Source organism: Ctenopharyngodon idella, chromosome 22, assembly GCF_019924925.1.
Source record: "Ctenopharyngodon idella isolate HZGC_01 chromosome 22, HZGC01, whole genome shotgun sequence".
Taxonomy (NCBI): Eukaryota; Metazoa; Chordata; class Actinopteri; order Cypriniformes; family Xenocyprididae; genus Ctenopharyngodon; species Ctenopharyngodon idella.
In genome coordinates, this window is record NC_067241.1 from 23,252,898 (window position 1) to 23,273,749 (window position 20,852).

Genomic DNA, 20,852 nt, shown 5'->3' on the forward strand with positions numbered 1-20,852 from the left:
TCATTTTCTGCATAATTTTATTTTATTGTATTTTTACATACAGCATAGGGGCTAAAGAAGCATCGCTGACAAGCTCCATACTTAATTCATCATATTCCCGCTACATTACAGATACAGTCCAGCATGACTTCTCTCTCATCAGAGTTTAGATATTACACATAAAGGCAGTTTTTGTTTGAAATACCACTCTTGACTACCTTTTTATTGTCATTTTAGTGCGTAGATTTACAAATAGAAGGCAGAGGTAAGAGAAGGTTACATACATTATCAAGATATCCCATAAAGCTGGGAAGGATGGTGACGTGCTCACTGTGTGGGTTCACTTGAGCTCTTTTACGGCTGTTCAAATAAAGCCATGCACTGCACTCCCACCCGTTTTACTCATGTTCTTTTCATAGGAAAATAGATTTTAATGCGTACACAGGCTACATACATTTGTTGTAAATATTCCTAATATTCTGATTTTAACCAGGCGGTCGCAGCATGACTTTGATCAGTACAATTCAGGATGGTGTATAAGAGGCATATGTTAAAAAATTCTAATAATGTTATTAAGTGGTGTACTCAACCATAATTACTGTCTGAAGATGTTTCTGCTCTTTGGATAGAGCCAGAAAATGCTCTAGAATGATATCAATAAAACACTATGAAATCAAATTTAATAAGTATTGGTAACGTACTATGGTCTGACATTGTGATGATGTCATTATACTATAGTAATCCCATAATGACATCGTCACTGCTCTTCCCAGCCCCCCAAAAATGCACTTAATGATAATTCCATACATATTCACAACAATATTGTCATTCAGAAAAAGTCGAATAAAAAAATGCATTGTACTTCTGACCTTTTTTCTAATGGCTTCTAACCTAAAGGTCAGATTAATTGTGATAATAAATAAGACTGGGGGAAAAAATGCTCTAAACGCTAAATCTATAATTAAGCATGAGACCATGGATATGGTATAAATACAACAATAATAAAGATATTAAAGGTGAATAATATACCAAATAATAATTGTAAAAGATTACTTACATTCAGAATATGAACCATCAATATGTTCTTTTCTACATCTTCAATTTGTGTCTATTAATCATAAGATGAACTCACTGCCATCAGACCATTTCCTTTAATACACTAGATGCAGACAGGAACAGCCCGACTACATTTATTTCAAAGAATGCCCACAAAACTGATGACGTTAGACAAATGTGTGATAGATTATATTGTGTGACTGTTATTGTTAGTAATAATTTACTGTACATCATTTGCACTGCTTGAGTGTTATTATTTGCAAGCTGATAGACTGATGACACAGACACTCAAGCACGGGAGTTATCAAACTCTGTAAGGCAACACGACTGGGTTTAGCCTCAGCGTTACAGGAGAACAGCAGGCACAGCCTCACACTACATCAACTAGCCTAGCACTACATCTCATGCTGTTATCTGCTGCAGGAAATTAATTCAAAGTTTAAAAATATATGTTGGTGTCAAAAATCACAAAATTTGGCTTTAGTGCAGCGGCTGTATGTACTTCAAAGGGATTTAACATAAGAAATTGCATCAAAAACACCATTATTTAAAAAGCTTACTTGGGTAACACACTTGGGCAACAATACAAATATGATACACATTTAAAAGCCCTGAACTTTGATTATTAAGACACAGAGAGACACACACATGGTAGAATAATTTTTCGCACATACTGTATTATAAAACATGAATAAAAAATGTAAAGATACAAAAATTACACACAAAAAAAGGAAAAGATAAAAAAAATAAATAAATAATATGATGATGTATAAACCAAAATATATTAGCCTCTATGAAATAAAATATATGTATGTATATGCATGTATTTCGTACAAAAAAATAAGAACATACACATGAATACAACTCAAAAAATACAAACAAATTTTTAAAAGCAAATGGGTAAAGAATGCCTTCAAATCATAATGAAATGTCAAAGGATTTTCTCTTTTCAGACTCGTGTTGCCGTACAGGAACATCGCAGTGATTCTAGCTCATGTTGTCTACATAAGGCATCGTTCAGAGACGCGGCAGAAATCTGTTCGTTTTGCTGCATATGACTCAAATCTTTAGCCTGAACAGTGAAAAACTGAACAGTACTTGTTACAAAGCCAATTCAAATCTTAGCCTGAACTGTCAGATTAAATTTCATTTTTTGTTTGTGTGGAAAAGTGTTCAAATTCACTCATTTTTGATTACTTTTTCACTAAATAGTGAGCTGTCTCATGTATCGGAGTGTCTTGTCAACATTATCTTTTTTGTTGCAGTGCTGACATCTGCTGTATGTTATTACGTTACTTCCTACAGTAACAGATGCACTGTAGATACAGCAAATATTAACTACGCTCTTTACACAATCAGATTCAGAAAAAGACAGTGCTGGCAGTCACTCCTACAGATCCCATTTTCAAAACTAGTCTCATTTGAGCGGCATGTGAACAAGGCCTAAATCTGTCCTGAACTCTCGAACGGCCGTATTCCCCTGACTGTGTCTGTAGTCTATGACAACTTATTCTACCGAAATTCAGCAAGAGAACTTAGTGGAACACCTTCCAGTTCAGACATCACTTGCTGTAAACTGGGAAGAAGCGAGGTGAGCGTTGTAAACAGTTTTCAGTGCTCGGATGGAATGTATATATATATATTGTCCTGCACTTTATTGGTGTCTGTCGGATGCATGTGTGTCGTTATGTGAGTGTGAAGCTGACGGTGTGTTTGCGGATGATGTTTCTCGTGTCATATGATAATGACTGTCTGTCCTGAAATCAATATCCTGTCTAATACCATCAGTGCCTCTCATTAAATGGTCAAGGACGTGCGAGTGTTAATTTGGCCCCAGAATTCCTGTCACAGAAGTGGGGAAGCTGATGCTGGGTGGAGGCATGTTGGGATTGATGGGAGACGTGGCGCCTGAGCTGTCGTGACCGGTGTGAGTGCGTGGATCCCTGCGCCCGCTGTACTGGCCGATGAAGGAGCCATCCTCGTTGAACTGGATGTCAACACTGTCTCCATAGTCGGCTAGACTGTCAGTACTGCTGCGTTTGCTCTCGGAGACAGACGGCTGACCGGTGGAGCACTTCTCAATATCACTGTTGGAGAGACAGACCAGAGGCTTCGGTTACAGTCCAGCAGGAAATAATCAGTGCACAAGGATGGGAGTCAGTGAATGCACTTACCTCTCCAGAGATCTATGTGCGCAAGCGTGAAAACAGAGAGAATTATGAATAGAGAGAATTATTAACACTGTAATGAGACAAAATTGGATAACTGCACTTACCTGTACTCTCCAAACTCTCCTTCTTTTATTGTTCGGGCCACATTGTCCCCCTGACCTTCCTCTTTAGCTTTCACTGAAACCAAAAAAATAGAAATGACTTTCTAACTAGCAGCATAAATCTTGGGTGTCCAATCTGATCATGGATCGGACTTGTTTGTTCAGCACATTTTGAAGGCCAAGTCAACACCTCAAACTTCTTGTTGTGCTCCTCAAACCATTCCTGAACCATTTTTGCTTTGTGGCAGGCGCATTATCCTGCTGAAAGAGGCCACAGTCACCAGGGAATACCGTTTCCATGAAAGGGTGTACATGGTCTGCAACAATGCTTAGGTAGGTGGTACGTGTCAAAGTAACATCCACATGGATGGCAGGACCCAAGGTTTCCCAGCAGAACATTGCCCAAAGCATCACACTGCATCCGTTGGCTTGACTTCTTCCCATAGTGCATCCTGGTGCCATGTGTTCCCCAGGTAAGCAACGCACACGCACCCGGCCATCCACGTGATGTAAAAGAAAATGTGATTTATCAGACCAGGCCACCTTCTTCCATTGCTCCGTGGTCCAGTTCTAATGCTCACGTGTCCACTGTTGGTGCTTTTGGTGGTGGACAGGGGTCAGCATGGGCACCCTGACTGGTTTGCGGCTATGCAGCCCCATATGCACAAACTTTGTGCATTGTGTATTCTGACACCTTTCTATCAGAACCAGCATTAACTTCTTGAGCAATTTGAGCTACAGTAGGATCTGTTGGATCGGACCACATGGGCCAGCCTTCGCTCTCCATGTGCATCAATGAGCCTTGGCCACCCATGACCCTGTCACTGGTTCACCACTGTTCCTTCCTTGGACCACTTTTGATAGATACTGACCACTGCAGACCGGGAACACCCCACAAGAGCTGCAGTTTTCTGATTTTTACAACGGAATGAATCAATACTGAATTTATTTAAGCTGGACAATGATACCATTTTCTTCTGAAGCTGCTGTGCAGCCAAAATTATTTGCCAGTTATCACTGTAAAGCTGCTTTGACACAATCTGCATTGACTTGACTTGATTATATATGTATGCTTGACAAAATAAAATTTAATTTGAGCTGAAACAATTCTATTTTTTGAGAAGGAGAGCGTGAAGTGATATGAGAACTTGCATCAGTCCACAGAATGCTGCCATCCATCACCAAGAACATTCAAATATCAATAGAGACTTGTGAAAGATGTGTGTGTATGTGTGTTACCTGAGTACTTCCCTCCTTTGCTCTTCTTGATGTAGCACAGAATGAGCAGCACCAACAGCAGCAGAATCATGGCACTGATGAGTCCAATGAACCAGCCCTGAGTCGCAAAGCTACTGGGCAACTCGAGCAGCTCTGAGAAAGAGACGACACACAGCGGATGAGAGCATGGAACCCATGAAACCATCCAGGGACACTTGTGACTGGCTTGTACCTGGTCCGTTCGTTTTGAAAGCCCAGGAAATGTTGGTGGACAGTATCTTAAGGTTGTACCAAACACCTGGATTCAGTCCCTGCAGCTGATAGAAGGCCTGTGTGGAGTTGACCTGCTCAGACTCTTTGCATTCACCACCGTCTACACACACACACAAACAACATCATCACTGATGAGTTCAGCTTCATTTGGCTTTCAGGTGTTCTCATGCTTGTCTGTACAAAACCTCTACCAAACCACTACATCAGGGGTGTCCAGACTCAGTTTTGCTCCAACCAGCTCCAAAACTGGTGCTGAAATCTGCAGGACAGTGGCCCTCCAGGACCGAGTTTGGACACCGCTGCGCACTGTATCACTGATAGCGTTTCACTTATATTTCACACCTGTTCAGCTTTGAGACTAAATAAATTAGGGCAAATGACTTCACCTTTTTAGTCCCATCTGGATTACATTTGCCATTAAAAAGTTTTTTTGGTCACACTTTAGATTAGGGTCCAATTAACTATTAACTACGGCATTTGCCTCAAAATCTTTTTAATAGTTAGTAAGGTAGTTGTTAAGGTTAGTTATTGGGTAGGGTTTAGGAAGGGGTGTCCAAACTCGGTCCTGGAGGGCCACTGACCTGCAGAGCTTAGCTCCAACCCCAATTAAACACACCTGAACCAGTTAATCAAGGACTAAGTAGGCATACTAGAAGCTTTCAGGCAGGTGTGTTGAAGCAAGTTGGAGTTAAACTCTGCAGGACAGTGGCCCTCCAGGACCAAGTTTGGACACCCCTGGATTAAGGGATGTAGAATATGGTCATGCAGAATAAGACATTAATAAGTGCTTTATAAGTACTAATAAACAGCCAATGTCCTAGTAATATGCATGCAATATAAGCAATATAATTAATTAATGATAAGCAACTAGTTAATAGTGAGAATTGGACCTTAAACTAGTGTTACTGTTTTTGTAGTTTTTTTAGTAGTTCTCTGGGAGTTATGAATAATAGTACTTATTGATTAGTTAATAGTGAACTACTGCATTCAAATGAGTGTTATTACTTACTAATTCATTAATCAAAGAGTTGTTTAATCATTAATTAAACAACTCTACAAACAGCATTACCACCTTCACTTATTACTAACCAGATTGACTTTATTTTCACATGTCTACAGAAGTCCTTATTGAGAATTAAATGAGGTTTAGATGTTGTTTATTGGTTGTTATATTGGTCAACAAAAAGAAAAGAAAAGAAAAGAAAAACGATGCCACCATCATGGAGATGGTGGATACTATTGCAATTGCTTAAAAGCAAATTATTAAAAAAAATAAAAAATAAAAGGGGCAAGAGCCCAACTAAAGCAAATACTGACCACCATGATGGTGGCATAATTTTTTGGCCAATAAAGCATCAACATCTAAACCTATGTTAATTCTCAAAAAGAACATCTGTAGACGTCTGACAGAAATAAAGTCAATCTGGTTAGTAATAAGTGAAGCTGGTAATGCTGTTTGTGGAGTTGTTTAATTAGATCTTGAGAGATTTAATGTCTTTTATCTTCAGTTGATTTCATCTAAGGCTGTGGCTGAAGTCAGTTGTAGTTCTTGTGTTTCTCTTTTCTTCAGTGATTCTCCTTGTTAACAGCAGGTGTTCATCACTAATGGTCAATCATCATTTAATTAATCGCTTAATTATCGCCTTAACTTTAACTCTGCTTCAGTGTTACTTTAACACTATATAGAGAGGGACCATATGTGCTCTGAGTAGAGTTGATTTAACTCTGGGGATTTTGCAGTGTATATACATTTTAAATGCTATCAGTATATTTATATCAGTACGTTTCAGTGTTTATTCGAACATGCAAAAATAAACTATGCAAAACATGCAAAAATAAATACAAATAATAATTACTCTATCATAGCTAATGTTTGATGACTGTGATCAACAACTTAAACCCCTGTTTATGATATGATGATATCCTGAAAACGTCTTTTCCCTCTATCATACTAAGTAGATTAAACAGATTTGTCTAAACCTTGATCAGACTCTCACCACTTTTTTGGAGGTAACAGAATTTAAAGGCAATGTTACGATGTCTGTCTCCTGGCACCCAACTGAGGTTGACCGATGTTTCTCCAGCAGTCACGTTGATTACAGATGGTGGTTCTGCGGAGGGATACATGTAGATAAGACTTGACAAAATATTATTTTGTGTCTTGAGAGTACAAACAATGAGAAGGCTGAAATGTTAGCTGTGCAGTTTCACCTCCATCCAATAGGGTGGCGCCCTGCCTTTTTATAGGCTCCCCATCACCAGCGGTGTTGCGTGCTCTAAGGTAGAAAAGGTAGTGGCTCTGAGGATCCAGACCCTTCAGTGTGAACTCAGTAACAGCGGGCAGATCGATGGACTCTATGGAGCTTCCAGGCACAACTTAACAGAGGACAGAACAGAAGCCAGTCAGAACAAATATTTGACAGAGGTATTCATCAATGACCAGTAACTCATTCTTTTAAAAGCAGTGATTTATAACAGCATTGTCATGATCGCAGTGCTGCGTCTTGCATTTTGTAAGAACTTTTATGTTGAAGTGTATTCTCAGTTCCCATCATTGTTTCTGTTCACTTCCTGCGTTTGGTTCCTGTTTTGCTTTGTACCTTGTTTGTCGCCATAGTTACCCACATTAGTTCCCATGACAACAAATCACCTACACCTGTCCCTCATCAGCCCCTTGTTAACCTGTCTATTTAAACCTCTGTGCTTCAGTTGTTGTTTGTCGGTTGATGCTCTCCTGCCTTCTCTCTGTGGATTATACTCTTGTTCTTGGATTGAATTATTCTGCTTTTGTTTTTTTAAATAGCTTTGTGCTTGCATTTGGGTTCTCGCTCCATCTCATGCCTGCTCACTTGTTACAAGCATGTATAAAAAGGGTGACATTATCACAATACCTGCCAAATAGTGAGCCAATTTTAACTGACTGAGACCCTACCAATCAGTTGGTCTTCTGATCAAGGTACAGCTCATACCTCTGATTTCAGTCTGTTCAGTCACAACCATATCTCCTGTTTCAGTCTGTAGTATTTATCATTTTAAGCTAAATGCCATCTGTAAACTACTGTAAACACCATTTGTAAACTATTGACTGACTGAATCATCAGTCACACTGTGTTCATACTTTGCACACTATGTAGTTTTCGCCCCTAGAGGTCATAACAAAGGTTTAGCTTGATGACGTCAATCTCTCGAGACGCAGACATGTAAGAGGCTGACAATTAGCTGAACATATACTAGTTTAATTAGTGACACTTATTCTACATTTTAAAACCTTTATTTGAATATGGCAACATGATACCTCATTCTACAATATTTCTATGATTAAATCGTTGACAGAGACTCCTCCCCCATCAACCAATCACTGTGTGCATAGTTAGTAAGCGTGTCAACCCCGCCCTTACTTTTAGATTAAGACTTCTCTCTATTCCTCAGTAAAAATTGGTCTCAGAAAACTCTTAACTAAGAACTTTTACTGCAACTAACTCTTAGTGGTAAGATAAAATGTTTTGTGAATAAGGCCCCAGGTTTTTGTTGGTCAATTGCGCAATTTGTTTTTAGTTGCCTCAAAATAGCAGCACGCCAACAAAGCGCCTGGACTCACCTTGTTTTCAGACCAGCACGGCCATGGGTAAACAAATGTGCGCAAGTGCATTTGCTATTTAAACAACGTGGGCGCTGGATGTGAAAATGATAACTGCGTCGGGCTGAAACTAGCAAAAAGCACTTGCGTCGCGCCTGGTGTTGCATTGCGCTGGGTGTATGATAGGGCCCTAACTGTGTTGAGCTAAATAACAATGATTAGTTTTCTGCGATGAATGTATCCAAACAGTTGCTCACTTGTCTAATAAAACACATAAAAAAAAAAAATCAAGGATAACGCGGGTATGATGTCATTGATAGGTGACGCACGACATTCTTGGAAACATTTTGGGTAATGTAAGTACACAAGACAACAAAATATATAACACTGTTCAAGTGGTTTTTGGATATTTTAATCCAAAAATCTTTAAGCCCTGGTTTTTCACATGATTTTTCTCCAATAGCAGTCAATCTATCAATACAGCTGTAATTGAAATGACTGTAGTATTTTTTTCACTGGCACTGTAGAGCTGCTTTGGAACTGACATTGAAGTTGTACTTGTAATGGTTAATTCCTTAAATTTAAGTTTTGAGACTACTTTTTTACTGTAAAGCTTATATATTCAGAATATATATACTCAAATTGTTGGACTCATAATGCAATAGCACAGAGCTGGACGTTTGACCCACTCTCTTGGTACTGCAGCAGGTATCCTGTGATCACTCCATTGGGATTGTGTGGAGCTTCCCAGTGCAGCGTGACCTCTGTCTCAGACAGGCTCTCAAAGGTCAAGGATGAAATTGGTCCAGGAGCTAGAGTAGATGCCGGAGGAGCACACGGTCAATTCATCTGAATCCACATTCATAGAGGTTTCCACATGCACTGTGAAAAGTGACCTTACCGCCTTCTGGAGTGCTAAAGTGATACGCCATTGAATGCGGACCTTCACCTCTGCTGTTGAAAGGTGCCACTGTCAGAGTATAGTTTGAGTATAACTGCAAGTTGCTCACGACCTCCTCCTCCTTGTGTGCAGGAACCTCAATCACTCTGTTCTTGTCCGCGGCATGAGATCGCATTGCCAGGCTTCGTCGGCTGTGAGTTCTGGGGCCCTTCCTTCTCAGATGGATCTAAAGAGAAAAACAACCCAGGATCACACTTTATATTAGGTGGCATAAACTATGATGTACTTAACCATTTGATGCAATTTACTTAATATGTACATATATGTTGGAGCATTTAAAGTACTTGTATTTAATGAACAAGTGTAGTTACACTTTACCCCTAACCATAACCCAGCCATCTCTCCAAAACCCAAAACTCTTAACCACTATAACCCTGACCCACCCTTATTCCTAAACCAAACCAAATCTCATGCTCATCAGCAGTAAATGTGGGAACAACTTGTAGTTACACAGAAAATCATAGTCATGTAGGTGTTTTATGTTAGTACATAGTAATTAAGGCCACTTAATGTAAAGTGTGACCGAACCCAGCAATGATAATCAGCAGCCAAGTGCAGAAACTGAATTATGGTTTAAAAATCTTGTACCTTGTAGCCCAATAACTGTCCACGGACAGATTCTCTGCTGACTGGACTCCATCTAACGATGACCGCAGTTTTGTTCAGCTCATCGACTCTTACTTCTGATGGGGCTTCCAGAGGTACTGTGAGAGATTGAGATTCTTTGTCAAAAGATTTCTAATAAAAACACTGTTTTCAGAATCTTTTACTGAAAACTACAGTTTTTTCTACTGTTACAGTTTTTCCCAATTGTTTACACACTAAAATTAAAACTTGAAACACAATCACCAAAACCTGAAACTCATGTCCAAAATCCCAAACCAAGTCTGCAAAACTGCAAGCACAGTTCCTGCTTTACACTCCGTTTTCAATTCTAAATCACACTGTTTGCAAAACTCTACACACAGTTCTCTACATCAGGCACAGCAATCAAAATTAAAATCTCTTCAGTCCTTGTTTAAAGCAATGGCAATCACAATGCCAAGCTCTTTACACCAATGAGCAACACCCGGCACTCCTCACTGGTGGAAACAATATTTACTGAATTGTTCACGTTTAAAGGAGCTTTATCACTGTAAAAGGACAAAATGAACTGACCTGTTTCAAAGGAAAATGTAAGACAATCTTGAAACAAGAGCAAGAGCTGAAAGAGGAAGAGGAAGAGGAGCAGAAGGAGGCAGAGGAAGAGGAAGAACGGTTCAGGGTCACATTGGTTGATCATGGATTGAGTATAAGGGAGGCTAGGCAAAGCGTTCAGCCCAACCTGAGCATATCATCCATACATTTCTTTTACTTTCAATGACTTTTCAGATGTATTTAAATATAAAATCTTGGTAACACTTTAGTATGGGGAACATATTCACTATTAATTATGACTTTTCTCTCCATACACTTAATTTACTACTTTTTAATAGTTAGTAAGGTAGTTGTTGTAGCGTTTAAGTTTAGATACTGGGTAGTATCAAAGTCCCTTTAAGACAAGTCATTTCACTCGGCGGCCATCTTTGAAACGCCTCTCGGGCATGCAAGTGTAGCTCCTCTCTCTTTGATTGAGGAAACACCAAACCTTCTAAAGCTGTTTGCCAAGCTTTCGATTAAATTTAATATTTGAAATCACCAGTGAAATCATGACTAAAAAATGGCATTTTTTTCAGGCTAGATCAAACTAATGCGCATGCGCAGTCCTAACTGCGCGTCTCTATAGGAAGTGCGCGTCTGACTGTTTCTACAGGAACCAGAGCTTCTAACGGCCACTGCAGTGACGCGATGACTTTACCATTCGGCAATTGGCTCTTATTTAGAAGGCGGGACTTATTCCACCATATTGCGCGTTGCGCATTCTCCCATTCAAAACAATACGAGTGACAGGTCTTGTTTTATTCTATAGTCTTTGGTAGTATTTAGGGATGTAGAATATGGTCATGCAGAATAAGGCATTAATATGTGCTTTACAATTACTAATATGCAGGCTAATAAGCTATAACATTAAACATATTTCATGTTTCCTCCAAATAATGTTTTCTTAAGTAATATGTTGAGGCTGGTGTTGTAGAAAATGCTTAATTGCCATTTAATTAGTTTGAATGAATGATTCAATGACTCACTTATAAAGACTTGCTTCATTACTGGATGAATCAGCATTTTTGAACAAATCTCTTGAATGAATGATTCAATGACAAATACACTTGTCACCAACTTCTGGTGTGACAATGTAATTGATACAGTCTTTATTTAAAGTGTCAAGTTATTTGCTAAAGGTGTTTACTCTATTTGTTGCTCGCAATGTTTTTGTGCTGAATTTGTATTGCTTTTGTAGGCTATTAAGAGAATAAAAGATAGAAATCCCTTTCATTTCCATAAAAATGTTAAATGTTATAGTTTTCTCATGTTGGGAATGGGAAGAGTTACATACAAAACACAAATTTACTGCATTTTGGAAATACTGTAAATGAGTTTGTTTGTTACTATATTGCATGTATATAATATTACTATATTGCATGTAACAATTTTTGTAATATCAGTGTAACACCGACAATGCAAAAGCAATACCTACTAATGGGATATTCATAGTAGTGTTTTGAGTTGAGCACATCAGTGTGTTGTTGTTTAGTAGGCAGGCAGTCATGGCCTAAAGTTAAGAGATTCAGACTGTAACCCAAAGGTTGTGGGTTCATTTCTCAATACCAGCAGGAAATGACTAAGGTGCCCTTGAGCAAGACACTAACCCCCAATTACTCCCCGGGCACCACAGTGAATGGCTGCCCACTGCTCCGGGTGTGTGTGTGTGTGTGTGTGTTCAGTACTCGCTACTCCTAATGTGTGCGCACTAACTGGATGGGTTCAATGCAGAGGACAAATTCTGAATATGGCCATCATATGTCATTTTCACTTTAGATTTCTTCATATGACGTTTGCGTGTGTGTGTGTGTGTGTGTGTGATTTTGGTATAAAAAACAATTTTTGAAAGTGATAAAATAGTTGCAATGTTTGTAGAATTTTGAGTTTGTGGTTTTGTGCTTATAGTTTTGGGAAAGTGGACCAAAGATTCAGCAAACGTATATAAATAATTGGGAAAAACTGTAAGAGATGGTGGTGAGAATCCTGAGAATTGCGGTTCAAAAAGTAGAAAGCTTTCTGATCAACACAAAACTGGCACTAATCAGTGTAAAGCAACCTGGACCATTATGGAAATGCTAGGCTAAGATAAAATGAAGCATGAGGCAAATCTAATGCAGCAGGCCTTCACGAACTCATCTAGATATTAAGAAACGCACGGTCTTCTCCCGAGTGGCCGATCTTTGAAACTGGTTCTGGTCCAGCACCAAGCTCATTAGATGCCTGAACTTTAATCTCAAAGGGGATGAAGGTCCCAGTGTTGTTCACGATGAACGGAGGATTTGAGACGCTGCTTTCCTTCCAGTGTAGATCTTTGTCTGAAGATTGACGCCAGTAGATCTTGTACTTAAAGCCTGGTCCATTAAATTGCCGTCGCTCCAGTTCCTTTCAAATGCAAGAAAGAAAAAGAGATTATACATGATATCAAAACCATCTTCTCTTTGTCATGTGCAATATGGCCCTCTCTTTTGTAGAAGACTTTTGTCCAGTAGAATATTGTTAATCACCTTCCATGTGATGACCATACTGTTTGGATCAGTAGACACAGTCGTCACATTCTCCGGGTTCATGTCAGGTTCTGTGTGCAAGAGAGATTGTTAATACAATAAGACTTTCTTAACTCTTTCACCACCAGCGTTTTTAAAAAAAGTTGCCAGCCACCGCCAGCATTTTTGATCACTTTCACAAAAATTTCATGGTCCCTAAAATATTTTGTTGTATGAATATATGAACATGCAATATATCAAAAGAACAGACCCTCTGCTTTGAAACAACAAAATACATTTTATTCTAGCTTCATACATTCTTTTTTAAATTAACACTGGAACGTGGGTAATTTTCACTAAAAAAAGCAACATTTTGATTAAAAAGCTGAGAAAATCGTATCAAAGACTTTGTACGGATGGGATTCAGATGATCAAAACACAGATGGAATAGATCGAGTCCATCACCCCCAAAGCTTCGGTCATTTCCTCTTCATGGGTTCAACATTTCATTCAGTAACGTTTGGCTTTTTTGATTTATATGCTGTTGAATGTTTGATGATCATGTTATTTTACATTTGCATAGGTAATCTTCTATCACTTGTTTCTGCTTCATCTTCGTCTGTGTTTTGATCAGAAGATTATGTACTCTACAGTATAACAGTGAAATCATGGAAAGGCAGAAAATTCCAAAGGTAGGGAAAGAGTTATTAATCATAATTACAGTGTTTCTTACAAATGATAATGCTTAGAAACTGAAGGACATTTTTGCCGGTAGATCCTTAGAAAATTTCCAAAATGCTCTCATGGCAGTTTATAACTATTTTATGTTTTGGTCAGTTGGTGGCTATTTCCTACAATCTTGTTTGTACATTTTCATACGATCTGCTTACACCCCATTGAAGTTTAGGTTTAGGAGTGGTCATGCACCGTACAAATATATACAAAACCACCACTTTGTAAAATAAATCGGGTTGTAACTTCCATTGTATTTTCCCATACATTTCAAGGGTTAGTTCACCCAAAAATGAAAATTATGTCATTAATTACTCACCCTTGTGTCGTTCCACATCCATAAGGCCTTCGTTCATCTTCAGAATACAAATTAAAATATTTTTGATGAAGTCTCGGAGGTTTCTGTCTCTCCATAGAGATCCAACACAACTATCACTCCAAGGTCCAGAAAGGCAGGAATGACAATAAAGTACTCCATGTAACTCCAGTGGCTTAAACTCCATTTTATAAAGTGATGTGAGTGCTTTGTTTTCTCAAAAAACACATAAATTACCACTTTATTAACAAAATAATATTATCCAAAGCGCGTTCACGCAACAATGTCAGCTCTTGTGTGAACACAAAACGTACGCGTTGTGATGCTCTCATGAACACTCATGCAAGTGTGTTGTGTTGACACACGAGTCTAAACACAAAACGCATGCGTCTTGAAGCTCTGTAAATGCATGTTGCAGATCAATATTTTTAAGCAAAGTGGCGAATTATGTTTTTTTGCGCAAACAAAGCACTCACATTGCTTCATAAAATTGATTTTAAGCCGTTGAAGTCACATGGAGTATTTTAATTATGTCTTTTTTCTACCTTTCTGGACCTTGGAGTGATAGTTGCATTGTATCTCTTTGGAGAGACAGAAACCTCTCAGACTTCATCAGAAAAAAAAAAAAAAATCTTAATTTGTGTTCCCAAGATGAACGAAGATCTTATGGATGTGAAACGACACAAGTGTGAGTAATTAATGACAGAATTTTCATTTTTGGGTAAACTAACCCTTTCATGTTTCAGAGCTCAGAGTATCTTACTGGCAGCTGGGGTGCTGTACGAGTCCGAGGGAGGACTGGGCACGCTGCGTCCTATGCCATTAACAGCGCTGATCCGGAAGTGGTATGTGCTGTACGGCTGCAGATGGACCTCCAGGTGTTTGATGTCATGAGGAACTCTCTCAAACTCCTCCCACCGGGAAGATCCTGCTTGATTCTGCTCCTCTTTCATCTCTATAATATACTCTGGTGGACAACAGAGAAGAAAGGTCAGAAAATCATAATGTAGCTGATTCATGAAAAAAAATAATGTTTTGAGTCAGTTCTTTTACTAAATTCAAAAACAACGAATGTCTGCTGTCTAGAGTTTGGATGTTTTCTTCCCAGATAAGATGGAATTGACCCAGAAAAACACATTAAAAGGAGAGTTTTGCTTTTTTTAGAGCATTTGGAGTGTACTGAGGATTTGATGAAAGGGGCACTCCATAAAGCTCAATATATATATATATATATATATATATATATAAAGAGAGAATCCACGAGTTATTCTCCAAATGAACACACTTTTGGACTTCAGATTTCATATTAAAGCCACACCTTTCTACAAACATTAAGAAATTACTGTCACTATAAGATTTTTACAATAAAACAGATGTCAAAAAAATGTATCTCAAGCCTTAGACCTGGATTTCCCGATAACGTTGTCTCTTAGCGTGCTACGAAGACTCTAAAAGGTATACCTTAACTGAAGATATCCCTTTTCTAGGCGTGTTCCCTGTTAAACCCCTGTCTCTGACTCAGCGCCAAAGCACATTTGAATTTAGCAGTGAATCTTTGCATTTTATTCTTTAACATTATCCTAATTGAACATTGGGTGTATTATAACTTCAGAATTATATTCGTATAGACTGTCAACAGTGATAAGGTATAGCTAAGAGTGGTCCAGACCAACCTTACGAATGAATGACTTACAGAAGGTATACTTAATTAAGAATGTTTCGGGAAACACGTATTAACGTTAAAGTGCAACTTAAGGTATAATTTAAGAACGATGTAGAGTTAAGAAGGTTTCGGGAAACACGTATTAACGTTAAAGTGCAACTTAAGGTATAATTTAAGAACGATGTAGAGTTAAGAAGGTTTCGGGAAATTTTATTTCGATGGTGATGGTGATGACTTTGCAGCTACATGTCAGCTAACTCTTATTAGAGTATTAGTAGGTTGTAGTAGACTGCTAGTAGATTGTTAGGTTAGGGTTTGGGTTTGGGTTCGGGTTGGTACAATAAGTTGACATGTAGTTACTAGAATGTCTAAAGTGGATAATTGAAGATAAAGATCTAATGATTTATAGCTTGTCAAGATTAAATAAATACAATAAAAAATAGAAAGGGGTCAACAGTGGGCTATTCTGAATAAGTCAGTGATTAAAATTACCAGATATGGGACTGTTGTTTTCAGGGCCTGGCATCCAGGATAGGGTGACACTACGGTCCATCTTTTCAGACAACTCCAGAGTGTGAGGAGGACCAGGTATATCTAAGGAGCATCCAACACATGAATGTGTTTCAGAGCAATTAAATGTAAAACAGCACGGTATATCATTATGTCTAGGTGGAAGGGACAGACTCACCCTGTACGGTGATTGAGCCGGTGGCGCTGTCTGAGTCGAGTTTAGTGCTGATCTCACAGCTGTAGATTCCCGTGTCCTTCATCTGAACATTGGTGACCTTCAGAGATCCATCGAGATCTTCAGTGTACCTGCAACCATGTGAAAAACGCATATGTTAAACACCAGCAAAGCCATAAAAATATGGAATTCATCAATAAAATGCAGTTCATACAACATATGACATATGGTTTTACCAACACTGCGTTGGAAGTTATTGCTATATATGACGTTTACGTATTCATGGGATTGTTTTGACCAATTATTGGCCAATGGCCGATAAAATGCCAATAAAATACATGCAGTACAATTAAATGAATGCAAATAAGATGACTACATTTAAATATTTACTCAATATGAAGAAAAAAAAAGAAGAGAATCAACAAGGTTGGTAGATTTTGGATATGGATTAGCTCAAAATAGCAGACAGAAGTTCTGTGATGTGTGTTTACTTGTCATCATTAGAAGATGCAGAGATCTTATGTCCGTCCTTCTTCCACTGAATTGTGGGATGTTTTAACTTGTGGTCCACTGTAAATTTGCACTGTAAAACAACATCATTTCCACGTACAACCTGTAGATTCTGGGGAGGATCCACAATCTTAGTTCTGTCTGGAGACAACATGAAAAGAAATTAGTGAGTCATTTTACTTCCATAATGTGACATACTTCCTTATAGGAGAGGAAATGTGAGTCATGGATTGGTTATGTGGTGAGAAATTGATGTTTGTGAATGTAACTATGCAGCAGTTTTCTGAAGGACTGTTTCCTTCCTTAAACCCTCACTGGACTGTGAAACATCTCCAACGGTACCTTGTCTGTTTCAAATCTATTGTTATTTGCTATCGTTGCCGTAACCTATTACTTTAACGTTAATTAACATCAAATTACAGAATAAACTATTGCCAGTAATTTAGAAAAAGGCATCATCTACAACAGTAGCCTAAACACTGTCAAAAACTGCTATTTGGCTAACATTAAAGGGTATAAAATGTCATTTATTTCACCATAAATGAAATTTCTGTCATTAAGTACTCACCCTCATATCATCCCAAACCCGTAAGACCATTGTTTATATTCAGAACACAATTTAAGATATTTTTGATGAAATCAGAGGGTTTCTGAACCACACATAGGCAGCAACATTATTGCACCTTTTGAGGTCCAGAAAGGTATTAAAGACATTGTTAAAATAGTTAACGTGACTGCAGTGGTTCAACCTTAATGTTATGAAGCGACGAGAATACTTTTTGTGTGCAAAAACAAAATAAAAATAAAATAAGGTGCAATGAAGTTGCTGCATGTGTGGTTCCGAAACCCTCGGATTTCATCAAAAATATCTTAATTTGTGTTCTGAAGATGACCGAAGGTCTTACAGGTTTGGGACAACATGAAGGTGAGTAAATAATGACAGAATTTTCATTTTTGGGTGAACTAACCCTTTAAGCAAGGGCCAGCATGGCCTTATTGACGCCAACCTCAAAAGCTCAAAGAAAAGAAAGCTGTTTCAGAGTTGGATTAAGTTATAACATGCTTATAAAATCTTTTCACTGTAACCGATAAGGTGTATTAAGAAAGCACATTGCTCAATTTTGATCTATGCTTCATGTGATGATGATTTTCTGACAGATTTGGACACTTACTCAAGACCTCCAGCTCAGCACTGATGCTCCTGTTGCTGTCTCTCACTGAGCATGTGTAAAAGTTGCTGTCCTCTTCACTCACATTACTGATCTGAAGATTTCCATCGGCCATCGTAGACATTCTAGCATTAGCATGAGCTGGACCAGTGCCGAAAATCTCCCTGCAAACATTCAGTTGCACTGGATTATACACACAAGACAACATCACATCCGAACACCCAGGGGCGTAGTTTGTGGGGGGGATGGGGGGGAGGTAACCCCCCCAATATTCAAATCCATCAGTTATAACCCCCCCAATATTTCAACATGAAAATCACAGTAGATCAAATGAAAAATATGTATTATTCATTTATTTTGTAACAATAATTTTGTTTCTATTCAAATATGAGTTTGTCATAATAAATTAGACAAAAAAATTCTCCCCCTCCATTGAACCGATTGGTAACGCCCAACCAATGCGCCGCACTTTCACCAAAACAACGCGAGTGGTGCTCTACTATTTCATGCCCGACAGAAATTGCTTGTGAACCTTTCAGAGGAGGGTATGGACTGTAAATATCCTGATTTGGACTTCTCTGATAACTCAGCTCCTGTAGTGGCTAAAGAGACTGATGAAACAGAGACTGAGGACATTTCTAGTGAGACTAATCCCCTTGAATTAATTTGGGATTCTGCTCAACCTTGTGAAATAACCACTGAACCACTGACCAAATCCTTTAGCCCTGTTGTGAGACGGTCACACAGAACCAGGAAATTGCCTGGTCATTTAAAAGATTATGAACTGAAGTAAAAAAAAAAAAAAAAAAATTGTGAAAAATGTGAAAAAAAGATTGTTAAAAAAAAAATATTATATTGTAACATGATTGTTGAATGAAGTTTATTGCACTGTGATTTATGAAGAAATATTGTAAACTTGGGGGGAAAGAGATGTTATAGACTGAGCTGTGGTTTATTGACCTGTAGAGGGCAAACTATTGCCGTTTGACTTGGCTTAAATACAGCAAAGAAGAAGATGTTAGTTGTAGATTTAATCCACCTGTGTTCCTGTGATATGTGTGTGTATTGTTTGCTGCTGGTTCCTCCTTGAGTAAATTTCCTCGTTTTGACCAGATCTGTCTCTCTCAAGTTATTACAGAATGAGAGAGCACGGGTAGCACCAAAAATGAAGAGAACCGCTGCCCAGCCGACTATATTAAACTGCTGGTCAAAGAGGGACGTTAAAAAGAATAAAGCATGTACTGAGAAGGAGGTATGATAATATTGTGTAATAGCTAAGTACACTACACATATATTTTAGCTAGCTAATCCATTGCAATTTAGCCATAACTATCAGTGTACCTGTAACCAGTTACCAAAACAGCCGTCTGTTTTGTTAGTTCATTTTTCAATAGTGTCTAATTATCAATGACAAAAGTATTCACATCGGTGTTTGTTTTCTTCCTAAATTTATCTGACTTTTGAACGAATTGGCTGAACGAACGATTTAAGTGGCTCACTCATTAAAACAGCGAATCGCTGCCGCCTATTGGCGGTTTAAATTTTTAACATAATTTCTTTCTTTTTACAATCACTCATTATGTTAGAATTTGATGAATGATTTTACATAAATTTCATAAAGTTATGAAGTATAGATAGATAAAGAAGAAATAAATTATCCAATAACTTAAAACATATTATTATTATTATTATTATTATTATTATTACTACAGATTATTATTATTTTTTAATTAAAAAAAATAATAACAGGCAGCATACCAACGTTCAACCCCCCCCAATGTTGAAACCAAATCTACGCCCTTGCGAACATCTGCAAACCTCAAAAAGCCAGTCATGCGGCTGGATTATTAGTGCATTCATATTTCTCAAATTTCTCTGTTCCTGTTGCCTCAGCGACGATAAGCTTCTCCATTTAACGTATTTAAATTAATTATGATTCTAAATCCATACTAAATCCATAAATCCATACATAGCAAAACCCTACAGCAAGAGTTTTACAATATGTGTAATAAAATGATTAGGCCTACTTTATATTTGTATCATTAAAAAAATCAGTTTAATCGAAAACTACATAGAAGATTACATGCATCTTTGCTAAGTAAAATATACAACTTATGCTCACCAGTCCACTTTAGGTAGCGGGGAGCCGAAGGTTCGGCACTCCAGCAGGACGGTTTTCCCTGCGGTGGCCGTGTACACCAGCCCATCCGCCGTCAGGATCTGAGGAGGCAGTGCTGACCGACACAAGGTGAGGTACAGCCGTTACACAAATATCTCAAGAAAAACAGTATGTTATTGGCATGAATGAGGTACAAAATTATGTTTTATTCATTTTAAGCACACATCCATATCCTGACAGGACTTCACATCGTTTGGACTCTTTCTGGAGTGACATTATTTCCATCCTTTCTACAGCGTTGTGTGAAGATGCATTTTACATTAGTAACGCTCACCAACAACATAGACCTGTGTGTTGACCAGAATATTGCCGTGTTTATTGGTGGCCTCGCACTGATAGATCGCTGTATCGCTGTACTGAACGTTGGTCAGGATCAGTGTCCCAGAACTCACATGCCGTCTGGTGTCCAAATCTGTCCCTACAACACACACAGAGACCAGCAAAAACAACAGAAGCCTTTAGTCTGCATGGAGAAACATTTTCTGAAAATATTGCAAGATAAAAGGGAGTCTCTTGTGCGCTCTTTGTCATGAAAACAATATTTCCTTGTTTGGTGGCATTGACAGAAAAAATAAATAATATTTAAGTTACAAGAACCTC

General features: G+C 38.3%; 1 protein-coding gene across 2 annotated transcripts in view; it reads right to left on the reverse strand.

The window, feature by feature from the left end:
• Positions 1-20,852, reverse strand: part of l1camb (L1 cell adhesion molecule, paralog b) — a 52,962-nt gene continuing 32,110 nt past the window's right edge. For both annotated transcript variants that reach the window (XM_051881227.1, XM_051881226.1), the window contains 18 exons: positions 20,527-20,670; positions 20,196-20,307; positions 18,077-18,237; positions 16,886-17,045; positions 16,398-16,525; positions 16,202-16,303; positions 14,810-15,013; positions 13,020-13,090; positions 12,672-12,897; positions 9,925-10,040; positions 9,277-9,502; positions 9,065-9,187; positions 7,010-7,174; positions 6,796-6,909; positions 4,758-4,898; positions 4,547-4,678; positions 3,311-3,383; positions 1-3,122 (listed from right to left, as the gene is read on the reverse strand). In XM_051881227.1, coding sequence (XP_051737187.1) covers positions 2,858-3,122; positions 3,311-3,383; positions 4,547-4,678; positions 4,758-4,898; positions 6,796-6,909; positions 7,010-7,174; positions 9,065-9,187; positions 9,277-9,502; positions 9,925-10,040; positions 12,672-12,897; positions 13,020-13,090; positions 14,810-15,013; positions 16,202-16,303; positions 16,398-16,525; positions 16,886-17,045; positions 18,077-18,237; positions 20,196-20,307; positions 20,527-20,670 — 2,663 coding nt within the window. In that variant the 3' untranslated portion in view covers positions 1-2,857. The remainder of the gene's footprint in view (positions 3,123-3,310; positions 3,384-4,546; positions 4,679-4,757; positions 4,899-6,795; positions 6,910-7,009; positions 7,175-9,064; positions 9,188-9,276; positions 9,503-9,924; positions 10,041-12,671; positions 12,898-13,019; positions 13,091-14,809; positions 15,014-16,201; positions 16,304-16,397; positions 16,526-16,885; positions 17,046-18,076; positions 18,238-20,195; positions 20,308-20,526; positions 20,671-20,852) is intronic.